Source organism: Panthera leo, chromosome F3 (assembly GCF_018350215.1).
Source record: "Panthera leo isolate Ple1 chromosome F3, P.leo_Ple1_pat1.1, whole genome shotgun sequence".
NCBI lineage: Eukaryota > Metazoa > Chordata > Mammalia > Carnivora > Felidae > Panthera > Panthera leo.
In genome coordinates this window covers 21,515,903-21,539,364 of record NC_056696.1, presented here as the reverse complement: position 1 = coordinate 21,539,364, position 23,462 = coordinate 21,515,903, and the positions used below count along the sequence as shown (strand labels likewise).

Below are 23,462 nucleotides of genomic sequence, written 5' to 3'. Positions count from 1 at the left end.
CCTAAGAAAGAAACTCTTATCCAAACCCAGATTGTGAATATGTGTTTTCTTCTAGATGTTTAAATTTTCATTTGGGTCTATGATGCATCTCAAATTAACTTTTGTACACAGTATGAAGTTGGGGCTGAGGTTCATTTTTTTCCTTTATGGATATTCAGATGTTCCAGAATCATTTGCTGAACAGATTTTCCTTTCCCCACTTAATTCCTTTGACACCTCTGTCAAAAATCATTTGAGTGCATCTGAGTAGATCTCTTCAAGTATACTCATATATGACTAATCCGTGGGTTTTTCAAGATTTACACGTAGCCTGCAGGAATTATAATGGCAAATGTAATGAATCTAGCAATTAATAACAATACTGAGACTTCTCAGCCATAAATGCGTTACAACTCTCTATTTAAATTCTTCTCTGTAGTAGAGGCTAAAGTCTGGGATTGTGACGCTTCCCGCTTTGGTTTTCTTTTTCAATATTACTTTGGCTATTCAGGGTCTTTTGTGGTTCCATACAAATTTTAGGATTGTTTGTTCAAGCTTTGAGAAGAATGCTGGTGCGATTTTGATAGGGATTGCACTGAATGTGTAGATTGCTTTGGGTAGTATTGACATTTTAACAGTATATTCTTCCAATCCATGAGCATGGAACGTTTTTCCCTTTCTTTGTGTCTTCTTCAATTTCCTTCATAAGTTTTCTATAGTTTTCAGCATACAGATCTTTTACATCTTTGGTTAGGTAACCGATGGAATGGGAGAAGATATTTACAAATGATGTATCAGATAAAGGGTTAGTACCCAAAATCTATCAAGAACTTACCAAACTCAAGACCTGAAAAACAAATAATCCAGTGAAGAAATGGGCAGAAGACATAAACAGACACTTTTCCAAACAAGACATCCAGATGGCAAACAGACACATGAAAAGATGCTCAAGTCAACATCACTCATCATCAGGGAAATACAAATCAAAGCCACACTGAGATACCAACTCACACCAGTCTGAGTGGCTAAAATTAACTCAGGAAACAACAGATGTTGGTGAGGATGTGGAGAAACGGGAACCCTCTTGCACTGCTGGTGGGAATGCAAACTGGTGCAGCCACTCTGGAAAACAGTATGGAGGTTCCTCAAAAAATTAAAAATAGAACTACCCTATGACCCAGCAATTGTACTACCATGAATTTATCCACAGGATACAGGAGTGCTGATTCATAGGGGCACATGTACCCCAATGTTTACAGCAGCGCTTTCAACAACAGCCAAATTATGGAAGGAGTCTAAATGTCAATCAACTAATGAATGGATAAAAAAGATGTGTGTTATATATACAATGGAATACTACTTGGCAATAAGAAAGAATGAAATCATGCCATTTGCAACAACGTGGATGGAACTGGAAGGTATTATGCTAAGTGAAATAAGTCAGTCAGAGAAAGAAAGATATCGTACGTTTTCACTCATATGTGGAACTCAAGAAACTTAACAGAAGACCATGGGGGGAGGAGGTAAGGGGGAAAAATAGTTACAAACAGAGAGGGAAGGAGGCAAACCATAAGAGACTCTTAAATACAGAGAACTGAGGGTTGATGGGGGGGGCGGGGGAGAGGAGGAAAATGGGTGGTGGGCACTGAGGAGGACGCTTGTTGGGATCAGCACTGGGTATTGTATGTAAGCAATGAATCAGGGGAATCTACCCCCAAAACCAAGAGCCAACTGTACAAACTGTATGTTAGCCAACTTGACAATACATTATATTTAAAAATTAAATTTAAAAAAATAAATTCTTCTTGCATTTCTCTCAGCAATGTTTAGCAGTTTTCAGTGTAAATGTTTTATGTTTCTTAATCTTATCTTCAAGTAATTTGACACTATTGTAAATAGGAATTTCTAAATTTCATTTTCCAATTGTTTTCTACTTTATCAGGAAATGTAGCAGATTTTTTAAATATTAAACCATGAACCGTTGGTCTCAGTAAATTCACTTATTATAGTAGCTTTTTCTTGGATTCCTTAATATAGTCTACATAGACAATCATGTTTTCTGCAAATAAAGACAATTTTATTTCTCCTCTTCAGGTTCAATTTGCCTTTTGTAGAACTTGCCCATTTCATCTAAGTTGTCAAATGACTGGCACAGTTTATAAATTCCCTGTCATTTTAGTACCTGTAGAATACTAAATTATCTATAATGGCAAAATCTTCTTCCTTCGTAATACTGCAATCTGTGTCCTCTCTTTTTATTCCTAAGTATTCAGTGGTTCATCAGTTTTGGTTGAATCAACATTTGGCTTTGTTAACTTTCTCTTAATTGGTAATTTATTGATTTCTATCCTTAGCTTCCTCCTACTTGTTTTGAGTTTACTTTGCTCCTCTTTCTCTAGCCTTCTTAAGGTAAACCCCTAGATCAGTGATGGTTTTATACCTTTCTCCTTTTCTAATCTGGGCATTTCAGAGCTATAAATTCCCATACGACGACTGCTTTGGCTGCATCTCACAGATGATATGTTCCATTTTCATTACCGTGCAGCTGGAAATATTTTCTAATTTCCCTGTAATTTCTTCTCTAATAATTATTTAGAAGAACGCTACTTAATTTCCAAATTATCTGAAGGGTTAATTCTTAATTAATTTATTGATTTGTAATTTAATTCCTTCTTAATAAGAGAACATACTCTAAGATTTCAGTATTTTGAAATTTTTTAAGACTTCATTCTATAGCTAACTCTATTCTATGTTCTATCTTGGCAAATGTCCCATGTATACTTGGATAGAATGTTTATTCTGCAACTGCGGAGTCTAGTGTTCTATAAAATAGATCAAAATGGTAAAGAGGTGTTTCAGATTTTCTATATCCTTATTCATTTTTTTTACTATCCCATCAACTGCTGGGGGAAAAAATCTGTTTATGGAAATAATTGCTCTGTCCATTTTTGGACCATTTATTTTAAAATAATAGGTAAACACACATTTAACTGTTGTGTCTTCCTAATAAATCGATCATTTACCCTTATGAAAGGGCCCTCTGATAATATACTTTGCCTTGAACTCTGCTTTATCTGATTTTCTTAAAGATTTTATTTTATTTTTTAAGTAAGCTCTACACTCAACATGGGGCTCAAACTCACAGCCCTGAGATCAAGAGTTGCACACTTCCACAGAGTGAGCCAGCCAGGTGCCCCTATCTGATTTTTTTAAATCAATTCAGTCCTTTTATGCTTACTGCATGTACCTGTACATGTTATTCATCTTTTCCTTTCAGTCTCTGTCTTTATATTTACAGTGTGTTTCTTATGGATGACAGCTAGTTGTACCTTGCCTTCTCACCCTGTCTTATAATTGCATTAAACCAAATATTTAGTATACTTACATTTATGAGATTAATGTAATTGGATTTACAGCTACCACTTTTCTCTTCAATTTTTTCTGATACCATCTGAATTCTGTTCCTCTCAAACTTTGTTCCTTCACCATCTTTCAAGCAAGAGAGCTGGGTAAGCCCTATCTTCCTTGGGATTTACAAAGTATTTTTATATAATTCCATTTTAATTTATCTACTGGTTTTATAGCTGCAAATCTGCATTTTTATGGCTTCTTTATAGAGCCTTAACTTGTCAGTACTACTGTACAACCTCATATAAATTATAAAGAACCTTGAAACCTATAGCTCCATGCACTCCACTCATTATGCTATAGTTTTCACATGTATTGCACCTACATGTTACAAACCCAATTATGTAATAATTTTTGCTTTAAGCAGTCATATATTTAATTGATGAAAGAAGTCATATACACCAAAAACCGTAAAATACCTAGGAATAAATTTAACCAAAGAGGTGAAAAATCTATACACTGAAAACCATAGAAAGCTTATGAAATAAATTGAAGACGACACAAAAAAATGGAAAACATTCCATGCTCCTGGATAAGAACAAATATTGTTAAAATGTTAATACTACCCAAAGCAATCTACATATTCAATGCAATCCCTATCAAAATAACACAAGCATTCTTCACCGAGTTAGAACAAACAGCCCTAAAATTTGTATGGAACCAGAAAAGACCCCAAATAGCCAAAGCAATCTTGAAAAAGAAAACCAAAGCAGGAGGCATCACAATTTTGGACTTCAAGCTGTATTACAAAGCTGTAATCATCAAGACAGTATGGTACTGGCACAAGAATGGACATTCAGACCAATGGAACAGAGAACCCAGAAATGGACCCACAAACATATGGCCAACTAATCTTTGACAAGGCAGTAAAGAATATTCAGTGGAATAAAGAGTCTCTTCAGCAAGTGGTGCTGGGAAAACTGGACAGCGACATGCAGAAAAATGAACCTGGACAACTTTCTTACACCATACACAAAAATAAACTCAAAATGGATGAAAGACCTAAATGTAACAGGAAGTCACCAAAATCCTTGAGAAGAGGGGCACCTGGGTGGCTCAGTTGGTTAGGCGACTGACTTTGGTTCAGGTCATGATCTCACAGTCCGTGAGTTCGAGCCCCATGTCGGGCTCTGTGCTGACAGTTCAGGGCCTGGCGCCTATTTCAGATTCTGTGTCTCCCCACACCACCCCTCCCCCACTCATGCTTTGTGTCCGTCTCTCAATAATAAACATTAAAAAAATTTTTTTTTAAATCCTTGAGAAGGATTTTTTTAAATCCTCTTTGATCTTAGCTGCAGCAATTTCTTACTCAACACGTCTCCAGAGGCAAGGGAAACAAATGCAAAAATGAACAATTGGGACCTCATCAAAATAAAAAGCTTCTGCATAGCAAAGGAAACAATCAGCAAAACTAAAAGGCACCTGACAGAATGGGAGAAAATACTTGCAAACAACACATCAGATAAAGGGTTAGTATCCAAAATCTATAAAGAACTTACCAAACTCAACACCCAAAAAACAAATAATCTAGTGAAGAAATGGGCAGAAGACATGAATAGACACTTCCCCAAAGAAGACATCCAGATGGCCAACTGACACATGAAAAAATGCTCCACATCATTCATCATCAGGGAAATACAAATCAAAACCACAATGAGATACCACCTCACACCCGTCAGAATAGCTAACATTAACAACTCAGGCAACAACAGATGTTGGAGAGGATGTGGAGAAAGAGGATCTCTTTTACACTGCTGGTGGGAATACAAACTGGTGCAGCCACTCTGGAAAATAGTATGGAGGTTCTTCAAAAAATGAAAAATAGAACTACCCTACGACCCAGCAATTGCACTACCAGGTATTTATCCAAGGGATACAGGTGTGCTGTTTCAAAGGGACACATGCACCCCAATGTTTGTAGCAGCACTATCAACAATAGCCAAAGTATGGAAAGAGCCCAAATGTCCACCGATGAATGAATGGATAAAGAAGATGTGGCGCGCGCACACACACGCACGCACGCACGCACACACACACACACACACGGAGTACTACTCAGCAACCAAAAAGAATTAAATCTTGCCATTTACAATATGTGGATGGAACTAGAGGTTATTATGCTAAGCGAAATTAGAGAAAGACAAATACCATATGACTTTACTCATATGAAGACTTTAAGACACAGAACAGATGAACACAAGGGAAGCAAAAATAATATAAAAACATGGAGGGGACAAAACATAAGAGACTCTTAAATATAGAGAACAGAGGGCTACAAGAGGGGTTGTGGAAGGGGGGGATGGGCTAAATGGGTAACTAACCCTGAAATCATTGTTGCACTATATGCTGACTAAATTGGATGTAAATTAAAAAATAAATAAAAAGAAAACTCATATATACCCATTTCCTGTGCTCTTCAATTCTTCCTGCAGATTTAAGTCCAATCTAGAATCATTTCATTGCTCCTGAAGAAAGTTCTTTAGAATTTCTTATAGTGCAGGACTGCTTACTATTCTCAATTTTTTGATTTGAAAATGTCTTTATTTTACTTTCATTCTTAAAAGATATCATCATTGGATGGGCACTTGGGTCTCTCACTCAGTCAGTTGAGCATCTCACTCTTGATTTTGGCTCAGATCATGATCTTACAGGTGTGAAACAGAGCCCCACGTCAGACTCCACACTGAGTGTGGAGCCTGCTTAAAATTCTCCCCCTCTACCCCTCCCTTGTTTGAGTGCTCTCTCAATAAATAAAAGAAAAAATTAATTACATTAAAAAAGACACTATCACTGGATACAAAATATTGGCCTAACATTTTTCCTTTGAGCACTTTAAAGATATACTTCCACTATCTTCTAGCTGTTATTGTTTTTAATGAGAAGTCAGTCATCATTTGTATCATTGTTCAAGCGTGTGCATTTTGTTGGGTGCTTTCAGGATTTTCTCTGAAAATCATTTTTCTCTGGCTTCTTTCAGAATTTTCTAATTATCTTTGGTTTACTGCAGTTTGACTAGAATGTGCCTGTGTAAGGTTTTCTTTGTATTCACTGTGTGGGATTATCTGGGCTTCTTAAATCTGTAAACTTTTCATAAAATTTGGAATATTTCCAGCCATATTTTCAAATATTTTGTCCTTTCTCTCCACACCAATTACACATATGTTACACCACTTGGTATTTTCCCAGCAGTCTCTCAGACTCTGCTTTTTTTCTTATCTTTATTTTCTCTGTCCTTCAGATTGAATTATTTCTGTTGATCTGTCTTAAAGTTCACTGATGGTTTCTTCTGCCATTTCCAATTTGTTAAGATACTACAGTGAATTTTTTACTTCTATTATTTCCAGTTCTAGAAAATCATTTTTCTCCATTAACATATTTTATCTGTTCATTCAATATGAGCATATGTATTTTTTTTAAATAGGTAAAAATCTTAGATATTGTATTAGTATAAGCAGAGATGCTGTAACAAAATGCCACAAATGGGGGGGGGGGGGGCTTAAACAACAGACTTTTCTATTTTCTCACAGGTCTGGAGGCTGGAAAGTTCAAGATCAAATACATGGCAAGGAGGCTTCTCCTTGGCTTGCTGACAGCTGCTTTTTCACTGTGCCCTCATATAGACTCTACTCTGCACTCACGCACTCCTGGTATCTCTTGCTCTTCTTAAAAGGACACCAGCCTTACTGGATTAGAGCCTCACCTCATGACTTCATTTAACTTTATTTTCTTATTTTTTAAGTTTTCATCAATATTTAATTCCGTAGAAAACAGTGCATGGTTACATGGGAAAGAAAAATTCGTAAGGATTGTCATCATCATTTGTGATTACACATATAAATTTCAGTAAGTTAATAATTTATACTCCATTTCATAACTATTCAACTTAAAAACATCTGAGGAATACTCAAGATGGTGAAAAATATTACCAATAAAAACAACACAGTTAAAAAATTTTGTTCTTGTCATATTGAATGAAGCCACTGTAAAAATAACTTGAAATTCATATTAGCATTAACTTCAAAAACCTCCAATCAGCTTTTGCTTTGTCATTACCAAAGGTTTTCTTGGTTTTCAATGAGAAGAATCTTCAAAAAATTTTAGTGTAGTAATCATAAAATAACTTTAATGTATCAAACTACATTGGAATTCCCCACTAGGAATTCATTCTTACAGAGTAAAATTGCTTAACATTCATATCAGTGACAAAGTTTTTTTTTAATTTACATCCAAGTTAGTTGTTAGCATATAGTGCACTTATGATTTGAGGAGTAGAATCCAGTGATTCATTCCCTACATATAACACCAAGGGCTCATCCCAGTAGGTGTCTTCCTTAATGCCCCCTGACCATTAGCCCATCCCCCCACCCATAACCCCTGCAACAACACTTAGTTTGTTCTTTATATTTAAGAGTCTCTTATGTTTTGTCCCCCTCTCTGTTTTATATTATTTTTGCTTCCCTTACGTTCATCTGTTTTGTACCTTAAATTCCTCATGAGTGAAATCGTGATACTTGTCTTTCTCCAGTTTTGCTTGGCATAATACACTCTAGTTCCATCCACGTTGTTGCAAATGGAAAGATTTCATTCTTTTTGATTGCCGAGTAGTACTCCATTGTGTGTGTGTGTGTGTGTGTGTGTGTGTGTGTGTGTGTGTATACACACATCTTCTTTATCCATTCATCTGTCAATGAACACTTGGGCTCTTTCTATACTTTGGCCATTGTTGACAGCGCTGCTATAAACATTGAGGTGCATGTACCCCTTCGAAACAGCACACCTGTATCCTTTGTATAAATACTTAGTGGAATTGCTGGGTCATAGAGTAGTTCTATTCTTAATTTTTCAAGGAACCTCCATACTGTTTTCCAGAGTGGTTGCACCAGTTTGCATTCCCACCAGCAGTATAAAAGGGTTCCTCTTTATCCACATCCTCTCCAACATCTGTTGTTGCCTGAGTTGTTAATGTTAGCCATTCTGACGGGTGTGAGGTGGTATCTCATTGTGGTTTTGATTTGTATTTCCCTGATGATGAGTGATGTGAAGCATTTTTTCATGTGTCAGTTGGCCATCTGGATGTCTTCGTTGGAGAAGTGTCTATTCATGTCTTTTGCCCATTTCTTCACTGGATTATTTGTTTTTTGGGTGTTGAGTTTGGTAAGTTCTTTATAGATTTTGGATACTAACCCTTTATCTGATAGGTCGTTTGCAAGTATCTTCTTCCATTCTGTCAGGTGCCTTTTAGTTTTGCTGATTGTTTCCTTCACTGTGCAGAAGCTTTTTATCTTGATGAGATCCCAGTAGTTCATTTTTGCTTTTGTTTCCCTTGCCTCCAGAGATGTGTTGATGCAGCCTAGGTCACAGAGGGTTCTGCCTTTCTCCTCGAGGATTTTGATGGCTTCTGGTCTTACATTGAGGTCTTTCATCCATTTTGAGTTTATTTTTGTGCATGGTGTAAGAAAGTGGTCCAGGTTCATTTTTCTGCATGCCGCTGTCCAGTTTTCCCAGCACCACTTGCTGAAGAGACTGTCTTTATTCCATTGGATATTCTTTCTGCTTTGTCAGAGATCAATTGGCCATAGGTTTGTGGGTCCATTTCTGGGTTCTCTGTTCTGTGCCACTGATCTGAGTGTCTGTTCTTGTGCCAGTACCATACTGTCTTGATGATTACAGCTTTGTAATACAGCTTGAAGTCCAGAATTGTGATGCCTCCTGCTTTGGTTTTCTTTTTCAAGATTGCTTTGGCTATTTGGGGTCTTTTCTGGTTCCATACAAATTTTAGGACTGTTTGTTCTAACTCGGTGAAGAATGCTGGTGTTATTTTGATAGGGATTGCATTGAATATGTAGATTGCTTTGGGTAGTATTGACATTTTAACAATATTTGTTCTTCTTATCCAGAAGCATGGAGTATTTTTACTTTTTTGTGTGTCTTCGATTTATTTCATAAGCTTTCTATGGTTTTCAGTGTATAAATTTTTTACCTCTTCAGTCAGGTTTATTCCTAGATATTTTATGGGTTTTGGTGCAATTGTAAACGGGATCAATTCCTTGATTTCTCTTTCTGCTACTTCATTATTGGTATATAGAAATGCAACCAATTTCTGTGCATTGATTTTATATCCTGTGACACTGCTGAATTCATGGATCAGTTCTAGCAGTTTTTTAGTGGAATCTTATGGGTTTTCCATATAGAGTATCATGTCATCTGCAAAGAGTAAAACGTTTTGACTTCCTCTGTGAGTTGGAAGCCTTTTATTTCTTTGTGTTGTCTGATTGCTGAGGCTAAGACTTCCAATACCATGTTGATTAACAGTGGTGAGAGTGGACATCCCTGTTGTGTTCCTGATCTTAGGGGGAAAGCTCTCAGGTTTTCGCCATTGAGGATGATATTAGCAGTGTGTCTTTCATATACAGCTCTTATGATCTTGAGATATGATCCTCCTATCCCTACTTTCTTGAGGGTTTTTATCAAGAAAGGATGCCTTATTTTGTCAAACCCTTTCTCTGCATCTATTGAGAGGATCATGTGGTTCTTGTCCTTTCTTTTATTAATGTGATGTATCACACTGATTGATTTGTGGATACTGAACCAGCCCTGCAGCCCAGGAATGAATCCCACTTGATCATGGTGAATAAATTTTTTTAACGTATTGTTGGATCCGGTTGGCTAATATCTTCTTGAGAATTTTTCCATCCATGTTCATCAGGAAAACTGGTCTGTAGCTTTCCTTTTTAATGGGATCTTTGTCTGGTTTTGAAATCAAGGTAATGCGGAAAACATGTATTTCTTTATATCCTTTTATATGACTATAAAAGTGCCTTTAAAACGCTTTTTCTAACTTCAACATCTGCGTTACCAATGTTTGCATTACTTTTTCTCTTCACCAAGGATCACATTTTCTTGTTTCTTAATATATTTAGTAATTTGTTTCATATCCTGGACATCATGAATTATAGAGTGTAAAGACTTAGGAATCATTTATATTCCTTTTAAGACTATTGCTTTTTGCTTTGTTTCAGCAGGGAATTAATTTGGCTGAACTTAAACACAAAGTCTGCCTCTCTGTAATGGTCAACAGCCGAAACATATTCAGTTCTTTTAGCCTTAGTAGGCTGCTTTGAGCCTACCCTATGTGCAGTTCAACTGTCAGCCAGAGATTTGGGCAGAATTTACGTGCAGAACTTGATGCAACTTCTCTGTAGCTGTCTCCATCCTAAAAGTTCTCATTTCTCAGCTGCTTATGTAGCTCCTTTGGTTACTTAAGGAAATAAAAACTTCTGATTTTTTGTCCAAATTCCAAACATTGGATGGGAACCACAATCAGGACAAAATCTAGGCAAACAAGAGGTGCCAAAACAAAAACAGGGTGGGAGCCTTCCCTCTTGCAAATACTGAATCCTGTCCAGTTTCTGCCTACTTTTAGATATTGATCTAGTAACTTCAGACAGTTTTTTTACGCTATGTCCAGAATTGGTAATACGTTCAAGACTGTTCCAATATATGCTACTCAGACATAGTATCATCTTAATTTATTTGCATACCTGAGTTTCTCACTATATTTCAAAAACCTTACAGACTTTTTTATGCCTGGATGCCCAGTGTTTCCTTCATTTCCTTTTGATTTTCAAAAGGTTCCTCATATTTGTTTTTCTGAGAGCATTATCTGTTGCATTTCTGCTCTTGTCATCTTTGCAGTTTAGTCTTCATTTTGGAAATGACTTTTTCTCTCATTTCCCATTCTTTCCAGTCTATTATTACCTTATTTTCAAACTCATGTATTTTGGATTTATGTTTTATATCATGTATTATATCACTTTCTCAATGTATCATTTTGAAAAAGAAGATTCAGTTTTGATCTGTACTAGGGGCATGTGTTTCTGATATACTTTCACTACCTGTAAATATATTCTACTTCTTCTTCTCTTTTTTCTTAACACAATGAAGAGGTTTGACCCTGATCCTCTTTTGTTGCATGTTTTAGGTGAAATTCTTTCTCCTAATTTGTAAAACATCACTCTGGATGGCTTTTCTGCTACACAGAGTTCCTTCTTCTACTATTTTCATATACTGTTAAAAAATATAGTATCCTACTATAACCACTGTAGATATCCCTCAAAAAATTAAAAATAGAAATACAGGATAATCCAATAATTCCGCTATTGGGTAATTTACCCAAAGAAAATGAAAACACTAATTTATGCACCCCTATATTTATTGCAGCATTATTTACAATATCCAAGATATGGAAGCAACCTAAGAATCCATCAGTAGATGAATGGATAAGGAATATGTGGTGTACACACACAATTACACAATCATAAAAAAGAATGGGATCTTGCCAACAACATGGATGGATCTAAAAGGTATTATGCTAAGTGAAATAAGTCAGAGACAAATACCATATAAGTTCACTATATGTGAAATCTAAAAAACAAACAAACAAACAAACAAACAAACAACAAAAAGCAGAATCAGACTTGTAAACACACAGAAAAAACTGATGGGAGGGGATGGAATGGAGGGGCCAAATGGGTAAAGGGAAGTGGGAGATACAGGCTTCTAGTTACAGAATAAGTCACAGAAATTAAGGCAAAGCACAAGAAATACAGTCCATGATATTATAACAGTATTGTATGGTGACAGATGGTAGCTACACTTTCAGTAAACACAGCATTATATTTAAACTTGTCAAGTTGCTATGTGGTACACCTGAAACTAATGTAACGTTGTCAATTACATTCAAATTTAAAAATGAATAAAAAAAATATATATATATAGTAGCTTGTTTTTCAAGCGTCCTGGCTCTTTTCCCTTAATCCTACTTACATCTGGACTCTTCTTTTTCTATGGTCCCTATCCTGCTCAATTTCTCCCTCATTTTTGGTCCTATCTGGAAGAGAGTTTTGGCCTGTCCATTTCAAGAATTCACAGGTAACTATATGTTCCAGCCTAATTCAAGGCTTACCATGAAACACTCCCTGCTTTTAGATACATGTGCTTTGCACTCTCTGCTATTAGATATATCAAAATATTATCCAGTCTCAGCTGCTGTTTTCAAAATGGCTTGCTGTACTATCTAGTGAGTATCTGATGGTTATTTCAGTTTTTTGTTTCTAAATCCATCAGACATTGGCTCCCCTGCTTCCCTCTTTTACCCGGACACAGACACTGGTATCAGTAAGACCTTGTGGCTGCTGGTAACTACTCCCCACACAATTGTTCTTAGAAAATATATTACCCAGTTTTGTTGTAGATATTATCAGTGGAGTTCTGGTTTTGCTATCTGGTTTTCTCTCTTTATGTGGAGCCTCAGGAGAAGCCAAAAACTATGCTGCCACTGCACTGTATCTTCCCTTCAATTAGCAATTTAACAAGGGATCTTGAACAAATGACAGACTACTCACCAGGTATTTCAAGAGAGCAAATCATAAAGGTAGCTTTTATATCATGTTGCATAAATAAAGGTTAAGTGTTTCCACAAGTTAGAACAAAAGTTAAATTAAATCTATACTTAGTATATACTTCTAATCATCAAGGTGAATTTCTGCATAAATCTGTTTACTAGGAAGAGCAAAGAGCTCTGCTGTAACATTAAAAGGTTTTTTTTTCAATATATGAAATTTATTGTCAAATTGGTTTCCATAAAACACCCAGTGCTCATCCCAAAAGGTACCCTCCTCAATACCCATCACCCACCCCCCATCAACCCTCAGTTTGTTCTCAGTTTTTAAGTCTCTTATGCTTTGGCTTTCTCCCACTCTAACCTCTTTTTTTTTTTTTCCTTCCCCTCCCCCATGGGTTTCTGTTAAGTTTCTCAGGATCCACATAAGAGTGAAAACATATGGTATCTGTCTTTCAGATCTGCCATACAGATATGGCTTATTTCACTTAGCATAACACTCTCCAGTTCCATCCACGTTGCTACAAAGGGCCATATTTCATTCTTTCTCATTGCCACATAGTACTCCATTGTGTATATAAACCACAATTTCTTTATCCATTCATCAGTTGATAGACATTTAGGCTCTTTCCATAATTGGCTATTGTTGAGAGTGCTGCTAGAAACATTGGGGTACAAGTGCCCTTATGCATCAGTACTCCTGTATCTCTTGGGTAAATTCCTAGCAGTGCTACTGCTGGGTCATAGGGTAGGTCTATTTTTAATTTTTTGAGGAACCTCCACACTGTTTTCCAGAGCGGCTGCACCAATTTGCATTCCCACCAACAGTGCAAGAGGCTTCCCGTTTCTCCACATCCTCTCCAGCATCTATAGTCTCCTGATTTGTTCATTTTGGCCACTCTGACTGGCGTGAGGTGATATCTGAGTGTGGTTTTGATTTGTATTTCCCTGATGAGGAGCAACGTTGAGCATCTTTTCATGTGCCTGTTGGCCATCCGATGTCTTCTTTAGAGAAGTGTCTATTCATATTTTCTGCCCATTTCTTCACTGGGTTATTTGTTTTTCGGGTGTGGAGTTTGGGGAGCTCTTTATAGATTTTGGATACTAGCCTAAAAGGTTTGTTTTAATTTCTCCAAGATTGCTGACTTGCAACCTTAATGCCATGAACTTTATCATAAGCTACATTTGTGGTATAAAACTATTCACTTTGAGTTATGAATCTGGCATAGGAGATTGATTTCATCCATAGATTTGTGATAATTAAGTCATATTCTATTATAGACTTTTTTCTGGAATTTCATTAGATAAGTTAATTTTCTGATAAAAAAAAAAAAAGAGCCCTTGTTTAAGTTCATTTGAAATAAACTGTGTGGCTCTAAAAGATTCATTTTTTTTAAACAGTGTTAAGCTTTCTCTATCACTACCCCAAGCCATGATGTGTGTCTTTTCAATCTTTCTTTTTCTTCTAAGAGTTAATATTTATTGAGCAATGGCAGGCACTGTTCTAAGCATTTCATTTTGAAGTCATTACAACTTCACAAAACTGAGTAAATAATATCCTGACTTTACGTATCATTTATAAACTAGCACAGGGGCACCTGGGTGGCTCAGTCAGTTAAGCATCTGAGTCATGATCTCGCTGTTCATGGGTTTGAGCCCCAGGTCAGGCTCTGTGCTGACAGCTCAGAGCCTAGAGCCTGGAGCCTCCTTCAGATTCTGTATCTCCCTCTCTCTCTCTGCCCCTCCCCCACTCATGCGCTGCCTCTCTCAGTCTCTCAAAAATAAACATTAAAAAAAATTTTTTTTAACTAGCACATAAAGGTTAATGTATCTTAACTATTATGTGGTAGTATATCACAATATCTGTGTTTATATCTGCGAATATATGACAGTTTTCATGGCACAGTAGTTAAGATTTAGGATTCTGAAGCCAGGATGCCTGGGGTTCAAATCCTGGATCTACCTGTTACTGGCTATGTGACCCTTAGGCAAGTCACTGCTGTGTGCCTCAGTCTGTTGTGAAAGTCAAATGAATTACAATATGAAAAGCAGTCAGAATGCAGCTTGGCATAGAACTCATACAGGTCTTAGCATTTTTTTAATTGGATTTACAGTAATAACTGAATTACCCTTCTGCAGCTTGATTTTTTTCACTCAACAGATGGCTCCAAAAATGATCTGCATTGCACAACAAACCTAGTTCATTTTATCTACTGTGTATTATTCCAGTGCATCAATGTCCACCTCAATTTATCCATCTTCCTATGACAGTCGTTTAATCTGTTTCCAGTTTTTACTCTGCTGCCACGTGCACATCTTACATATGTGTGCATGTGCACACATGCAGCAGTTTCTCTAGAGTGTACATTAGAAGTGGAAATGCTGGATCACTGGGGGTGCAAATCTTCAACTTTACTTGATACTGACAAAATGCTCTCCAAAGGGGCTCTGTTGCACAAGCAGTGGAGGACGTATTTGGTTTCTCCACATGCCGACTAACACTTGGTATTGTCAGGCCTTAAAAATAAATTAACTTTGATTCTAATAATAATTTTAAGTGGTAAAGATATCCTTCCTATGTATAATGAAGTACTTACAAAGCACCATATTCTTAACTCTTTTGCTAAAGAAAAGGATACCAAAATGGAAAACAAAATATTTAAGTTCTAGGGCACACACTTGGAAGATCCCAGGAGTGGCAACAAAATTTCTATCCATCACAAGAAACATAAGCCATTAAAAAAAAAAAAAAAATACTCACCTCAAACTCTCCAAGAAGTTTAGAAATAAGCAAACCCTCTGGAAATTTGGATACAACCTAATAGAAAATAAAATGCAATATAAATAGACACCATTAGGATGCTGCTAACAAAGTATTAAAATAAAACAGTATAAACTTAAATAGTAATAAAGGTAAAAAAAAAAATTATTGAGTGAATGAATTAAAAGTCACAATAATTTAGATCAATTTCCAGTTTTAAAAAAGGTTATAACCAAACAAAGGCAGTGATTTCCAATGTTTCCAGAGTGGGAAATCATTCTTACATAACACTGCAATGCCATAGCTCTCCAGAAATTCCTACAAATCTTTAGCAAACATATTTAGCTTTAGCTCACATAAAATAAATACCCTACAGCATAGCTTCGAGTATTTTAAATGGAAGGAAAAAATACAATGGACACTATAGAAAACTTTGAAAAAATACCACTAAGCAAAGAAAAAAATTATCCATAGTCATTGTTGTCCATCTGCACATAAAAATATCTATATTTAATATAAAAAATAAGGTCATTTCCATAACAAGTTTTTATTATCATACCACCATCTTTCCATGGCAGTAAATACGGATCAACATATTTACTGGTTATAGGGTTTTCTAATAATTCAATATATTTAAATTTATTTACTAGATCCTCTCTTTATGGTTGTGTCCTGTTTGTTATCATCACAAATCTTATAATTATTCTCTTATTTGCATCTTTCACACTTGTCCAATTTTTAGGAAAAATTCCTAAAAGCAAACTTATTCTATCCCCTTGAAGTATAAAAAGCTTTGTTTTCCCAGATTTTTCCAAATTTTACATATTTAATTAAAAAGTCTAAATCAAGTTTCAGAAAAATATAAAAATGACTCCAAAATCCTGTGACCCAGAGATAGCTGCTGCTGGTTTTCAGAAATCATCCTTTCAGAAACCCCTTTATGTACACACACATTACACATGATTTTACATGAAAGGACAACACTTAACATGCTATTCTATAAACCCTGTTTTTAAAGTCTAACAATATGTCCAGAAGATACTCCCATGTAAATTAAGTGAGAGATAAAGAAACATTTTTATGAGCCACATGATGTTGTCTAGTTTGGGTAGTTAATTTAACCAATGCTTTACCAGTGAATACTTAATTTTTCTCCTTTTTATTACCATAAAAAAATCATATTCAACATCCTTAAATAATCGTTGGATACATGGTCAAATGTCCAAACAAAAAAGCAGGATTTGAATGCACCATGGTTTTTGCATTTCTCCCAGTAAAATCATGACATCAGAAATGGAATAACTTCAAAAGCAGTAAGAGTTGTAATGGCACTCTGATCATTCAAATAAGAATAGCTCCTGCCAAAATTTCAAGTGTACATACCCTTTAGCCTGATACGTAACAGGCAAAGAACTTTCACAAGTTAATAGGGAAAAACAACACATTAAGCCAAAGACAAGAAAAAGCAATTCACATAAGAAATACAAATGGCTACTAAGCATATGAAAAGATGCTCAATGTAAAAATCAAGGGGTATAAATTACAACAACCCAATTGGATAGTAACATTTCACGGTCACTTGGGGTGTCAATCTGTTCAAACCTTTTAGAGGGTAATTAGGTATTAATGACCAAAATGACACTACTCAATACCTTTGGCAAGTCTACTTCTAGATACATGTTTGAGGACATTACCTGTAGTATTTTTTAATAGCCAAGGCTAGAATAACCCAATTTAATTAACTTGCACATCTTATAAATGAAACATAGTACATCGACAGAGTAAAATGCCACGTAACTTTTAGAATATTTGACATACATATGTACGAAACTGATACTGTAAAGACCTTGAACTGTTTGCTAACAATTTATTGGGGTAAGGGGAAGAACAAAAGGCAGGCAGCATTTCTGGCACTTCAATTTTTAAAATAATTTTGAAAACATTAAAAAATTTTAGGAGTGGGTATTTTTTTTTCTGATCTTAAACGAATAGCCACTCCATTTGCTATATATTTGAAAAGATCAGGTATAAGTGTAAAACTAATAAATACTTACAGGCAAATGAAATTTAACCACAAATGAGATCTAAATATATAATTAGAGGTGCCTGGGTGGCTTAGTCTGTTCAACACCAACTTTTCAGCTCAGGTCACGATCTAGCAGTTTGTGAGTTTGAGTCCCACATCTGTCTCTGTGCTGACAGCTGAGAGCCTGGAACCTGCTGTGGATTCTGTGTCTCCCTCTCTCTCTACCCCTCCCTTGCTCGTGCTCTTTCAAAAACAAACCAACATTAAAAAATTTTTAAATTGTACAATCAATCATCCCTATTCATTTCCCAGAAACAGAAAATACTTACCAATTTTATCTTATGTTTTAGTTCTGGATTGATAGTCCCTCCAGGCCCAATTTGTGCAATAACTGATTTGAATGTGTTCTCCAACTATGAAAAAAAAAAAAGTAGTTCAGGTTATAATCCAAAAAGATCAAAGATAAATATGAACAATATGTAAAAGGAAACATCTACCACAGGACATTTTATTTCAATCAAATGGGTAAAACATTGTTCTTAAGAGGCACTGTAGCATTTCATACCACATAAAATACCTCTAAAATAGATGGTATCTATAAAACTAAACACTCTCAATTTTCCAGAATAATTAACATTCTCTTTAACAATTAGATTCTAGAGTATCCAATTTTTCAATCTCCTACTCGTACCCAGAAAGGATTCTTGTTACTAGTTTCCTTCTATTTAAAAAAATTCAGTGTTTACTAAACATATGCTTAGTGAATGCCAAATGCAAGGAAGAGACTGGATGATGGAAGGTCCCTGGGAGGCAGGAAAGCACCTGAGCCTGGCAAGAAGGAAAAGCTCTTCTGCTGTAGTAGAAAAAAAAGGGAGAAAGAACCAGGAGGCATAGGATACAGAATGCGGGGTCAGGTGGAGTTACTACCTGATGACTTCAGTATTCTCTGTGAGTTGGGCAGCAAGGCCCATTCCTAAGAGTTAGAGGGAAGGGGAAGAAAGTTCAGGCAGTTGAGACAGTAGAAAAATAAAGGCGAGAAAATGATGGAGGACTGTGCAAGGGCAACAGACCGGCAGTTCTAAAGGAAAACAGGAGAGGCCAAAGTTAAGACAACAGGGGACTCAGGATTTTAGCTGAGAGAAGCCAATGGCATGGAGAGGCCCCAGTAAGGCACAAGATGTACAGGAATACTCGGAAAAGCAAGCTGGAAGCACAGGCAAGCATGGTCAGAGAAGCACGGAGCATATGCAGACAGCCCACACCCAGGGAACAGCTACAGCAGGGAGATCTAAAGTGGAATGAAAGATCATGCAGTTATGTTTAAAGACAATGAGTGGAAAAAATATGTTAGAAAAGACACAAAAGAGAAAAACAACAAATTACCTAAAATTTTATCACACAGACGCAAACATTATTAATACTTTTTCCTTCTAAACTTTGCATTTTTTCATCTTTCTTCTTGTTGACACTTGGCCTGTTATTAGTTACAAACTGTGTAACCTTTTTAGGTCTCAGTTTCCTCATCTGAAAAATGAATTTCACTATCTCTTAAGGTTGACAGGGAAAGGGGATGGGGAGGGGGGCGGATTAGGTTCCTAAGATTATTATATCACTAGCTTTCACAAAAAGCCTCAGCCCTTGGGCTTATGTTCTTCATACATCTTCTGAATCGCCATGAGATAACCCCCTAAAGCTCCCCCAGTGAACAGTAAGAGCATCTAAAGGTAACGGATTCTTCACATCCCAACATGCTCCCCTCATTTGAAGATTCAATACAACAACTTCTTATCACTGTGCTAGGTGTTTCAGGGGACACACACACACACACACACACAGTCACCTCAGTGCCATTCTTCTCAAGTCCCTTAAAATTAAGTAGGGAAAGGAGATTAATGGATAAACCACTATAAGCTAAGGCTGACTCTGAGCATCACTGAAGAGGTGCAGAATTGCACAAGGACATTATTATCACACTAAGTTATAAATATAACGAAGGCTTCCTTTTTGAAGAGCCGGGGAACATCACAGAGAAGGGCGGTAGAGAAGGCAATAAAGGTATAAGAAACTTCATGAACACAGGAAAAAAGGAATAAAATAATAATAATTTGCCTGAAGGGAATAAGGAAAGAGCAGAAGAGAACACTGACAAAAGGAGAAGGAAGTACTACAGAATACTTCAGATGCCAAACTAAGGAGTTTCACCAGGTTATGTAGACAAATCCATATGTTGGAGATTTTTAGCAGGGGAGAGGCATCATCAGAAGTTTAATCTGGCAGCAGCAGAAAATGATACTGGGAGGGTGGACGACCAACTGGGAGGCCACGAAAACTGAGGGCAGGCGTCCTCACCAGGGCACTAAGCAAGTCAGACTAGAGAGAGGGGGCACGACAAAGGTGGGACATGGAATCCGGGAAATTAGGAAAGAACACCGTGCAAAGGAGGGAACTGCTGAGGGATGAATAGGAAGAGGCCAGGGAAACAGCCTCAAAGACTATACGGTTTAGAAGGAAAAAGGACCTGGGAACACAGAGATAGGATTTTGCTGTTTTTCAATCAATTCCAAAAGCTTGAGAAACTGGGAGGTAACAGGATGAGGATTACAAATGTCATTTTTCCCTCTGAACTATGGCTTGTAACAGGCAAATCACAAGCTAAAAATTGTCTCAACATTTTTAAACAGCTAGGGGAGAAAATAATATTTTGTGACACACGAAAATTATATGAAATTCAAATTCCAGTATTCATAAAGTTTTAATGGAACATGGCCACACTCACTCATTTACACATTATTCACATGATTGCTTTTTGCACCACAAGGGCAGAGTTGGGTGTTTATAACAGCATCTCAAATATTTACCATGTGGCCCTTTAGAGAAAACAGTTATCAAGCCTGGGTTTACAATGCTCTTACCTAGGAACAGAGTGTTTCTCAAGAAGGAAAAAAAAAACAAAAACAAAAACAAAAAAAACAGGGGCGCCTGGGTGGCTCAGTCAGTTAAGTGTCCGACTTCAGCTCAGGTCACGATCTCACAGTTCCTGAGTTCGAGCCCCACATCAGGCTCTGTATCGACAGCTTGGAGCCTGGAGCCTGCTTTTGGATTCTGTATCTCCCTCTCTCTCTGCCCTTCCCCCCCTCTCTCTCTCTCTCTCCCTCTCTCTCTCAAAAATAAACATTAAAAAAAAATTTTTCTTCAGGGTGCCTGGGTGGCTCAGTTGGTTAAATGTCTGACTTTGGCTCACGTCACGAGCTCGTGGTTCGTGAGTTCAAGCCCCACATCGGGCTCTGTACTGACAGTTCAGAGCCTGGAGCCTCCTTCAGATTCTGTATCTCCTCCTCTCTCTGCCCTCAACCCCAGCTTGTGCTCTGTCTCTCTCTCTCTCAAATGTGAATAAACATTAAAAAAATTTTTTTTAATTTTTTTTTAAAAAGTAAAAAACTGGGTTTTAGCCTCAAGCTAGACCACTATATTAAGCTAACTTTAAACTGAATGGGGTGGGGAGATTTTTTTAAAGTCCAGTTAATCTTGGAGATATCTATAATTGGAGGGTAGAAATTAAAATGGGGGCCGGGGGCAGGGGTAAGAAAGGAAGGTAATCAGTGACTGACATAAGGAAAGTAATCAAGAGGGGCCTCTGATTTCAATAATCCTCCAGTCCCAGATGCCTAAATACCAAACAAAAAGAATGAATAAATCAAGTGAACAAAACATTATCAGGGCATAAATAAAGATGGAAAGTGATGCGAAAAAATACCATATTCAGAGAGGAGCCTCTAGGAACAAAGAGGCAGAGAAGAACTTTGAATCAAAAAGATGGACTCCCCAGAAAAAAGGATAAAGACTTAAATAGGCAACTGATAAATATTAAGCAATAAAAGCATCAAGCTCATAAAAAGACAATAGTCCAATATAGTTACCTATCATATTGGAAAATTAATTTTATAATAATGCCCATTCATTCAACAAAAATGTACTGAACACATACTATGTGCTGCACACTGTAGGGGTCAATAAACTAGATATGGTCACTGCCCTCCTGGAACTTGCAGTCTGGTGTGGAGAGACAGACATGAAACAATCATAAATATAATTGCAATTATAAAAAATATCATGAAAAGATCCACAGAGTGTTATGAAGGGATAATATGCCAGAAGGCATTAGAAAAGCATTGGGAGACCGAACATACTGGGTTGGTGGCGAGGGAGAGATACTGAGTATCATCAAAGGTACAAGAAGCACATTCCTTACGCACCTTATCTCAGTGCTACCTGAAACTTTTACGAGGACAACTTAACCACATAAAAATACACACTCCTTTTGATGCAGTGACTGTTGCTCTAGAAATTTATTCTGTAGAGTAGCGGATATATGCAAATTTGAACAAGATTTTCATCACAAGGCTATTTTTATTTTTTTAACTAGGCTCCATGCCCAACGTGGAGCTTAAACTCATGACCCTGAGATTAAGACTCACACACTCTACCGACTGAACCAGCGAGGTGCCCCCACAAGGCTATTTTTAATAGCAAACACTAGAAACAGCCTTAGTGCCTAACAAAAGTTACAAGTTAAATAAATTATGGTGCATCCTACTCCCATTGAAAATTGTATTGGTGGGGCACCTGGGTGGTTCAGTCGGTTAAGTGTCCACCTTCGGCTCAGGTCATGATCTCATGGTTCCTCAGTCTGAGCCCCACGTTGGGCTCTGTGCTGACAGCTCAGAGCCTGGAGTCTGCTTCGAATTGTGTCTCCCTCTTTCTCTGTCCCTCCCCTGCTCATGCTCTGTCTCTCTCTCTCTCAAAAATAGACACTAAAAACAATTTTTTAATTATGTTGCATTACAATATTTAACAGTGTGGGATGTTCACAATTCACAGTTATGACTTAAAAAAGCAGGTCACAAACCTGGACCAGAATGATTCTATTTAAAAAAAGAAAAAGTACTTAGCATAATACTCTCTAGCTCTATGTACATCATTGGAAATGGCAAGATTTCATTCTTTTTTATGGTTGAATAATATTCCAGTGTACGTATATACCACATCTTCCTTATCCATTCATCAGTCAATGGACACAGGCTATTTCCATAATTTGGCTATTGTAGATAATGATATTATAAACATCTGAGTGTAGGTATCCTTTTTGAAATAAGTCAGGGCAAGAAAAATACCATATGATTTCACTCATATGTGAACTTGAAGAAACAAAACAAACAAGCAAAGCGGGGGGAAAAGAGGCACACCAAGAAACAGACCTTTAACTACAGAGAACCAGATGATGGCTAGAGAGGCGAAGGGGTCAATAGGTGATAGGGATTCAGGAGGGCACTTGCAATGAGCACCAGGTGTTGTATGAAGGGTTGAATCACTATATTAAACACCTGAAACTAATTACACTATGTTAGCGAACTGAAATTTAAATTTTAAAAAATCAGCTTTTCTGGATGATAAAAGTACAGGTGATTTTTATTTTCTTCTGTGCCTTCTTGTATTTCAAAACTTCTATAATCAATCTATATTACTTTTGTAATAAGAAAAAAAGGTTTTAAAAACAGACACCTGGGTGCTATTTAGAAACATGAGGGTGGAAGCATTTTGAAAAGAAGGTAGGTACAGAAGTGACATCTTAGAGGAATATGCTCCAGCCCTTTGGCCATATGGTACAACATGAACACATTTCTGATAAAGATCACAAAACTGGCACCAATACACACACGGAAGCAAAGCTTTCAACTGCTTAAATATTTGCCAGATACCTCATCTGACTAAAAGCCAGGCAGCACGGAATGTGACTTGCCATACTAAAAACTTCACCCAAACTCACAAGAAAACGAGATAGTGAACAGCTACTTTGAGTTGGCCAGAGAACTGCATTAATGAAGCCAGGA

At 36.8% G+C, this 23,462-nt stretch overlaps 1 protein-coding gene across 7 annotated transcripts in view; it reads right to left on the bottom strand.

The window, feature by feature from the left end:
* TDRD5 (tudor domain containing 5) overlaps positions 1 to 23,462 on the bottom strand; it is a 116,104-nt gene that overhangs the window by 56,726 nt on the left and 35,916 nt on the right. For all 7 annotated transcript variants that reach the window (XM_042925114.1, XM_042925113.1, XM_042925111.1 and 4 more), the window contains 2 exons: positions 17,904 to 17,987; positions 15,549 to 15,605 (listed from right to left, as the gene is read on the bottom strand). In XM_042925114.1, coding sequence (XP_042781048.1) covers positions 15,549 to 15,605; positions 17,904 to 17,987 — 141 coding nt within the window. The remainder of the gene's footprint in view (positions 1 to 15,548; positions 15,606 to 17,903; positions 17,988 to 23,462) is intronic.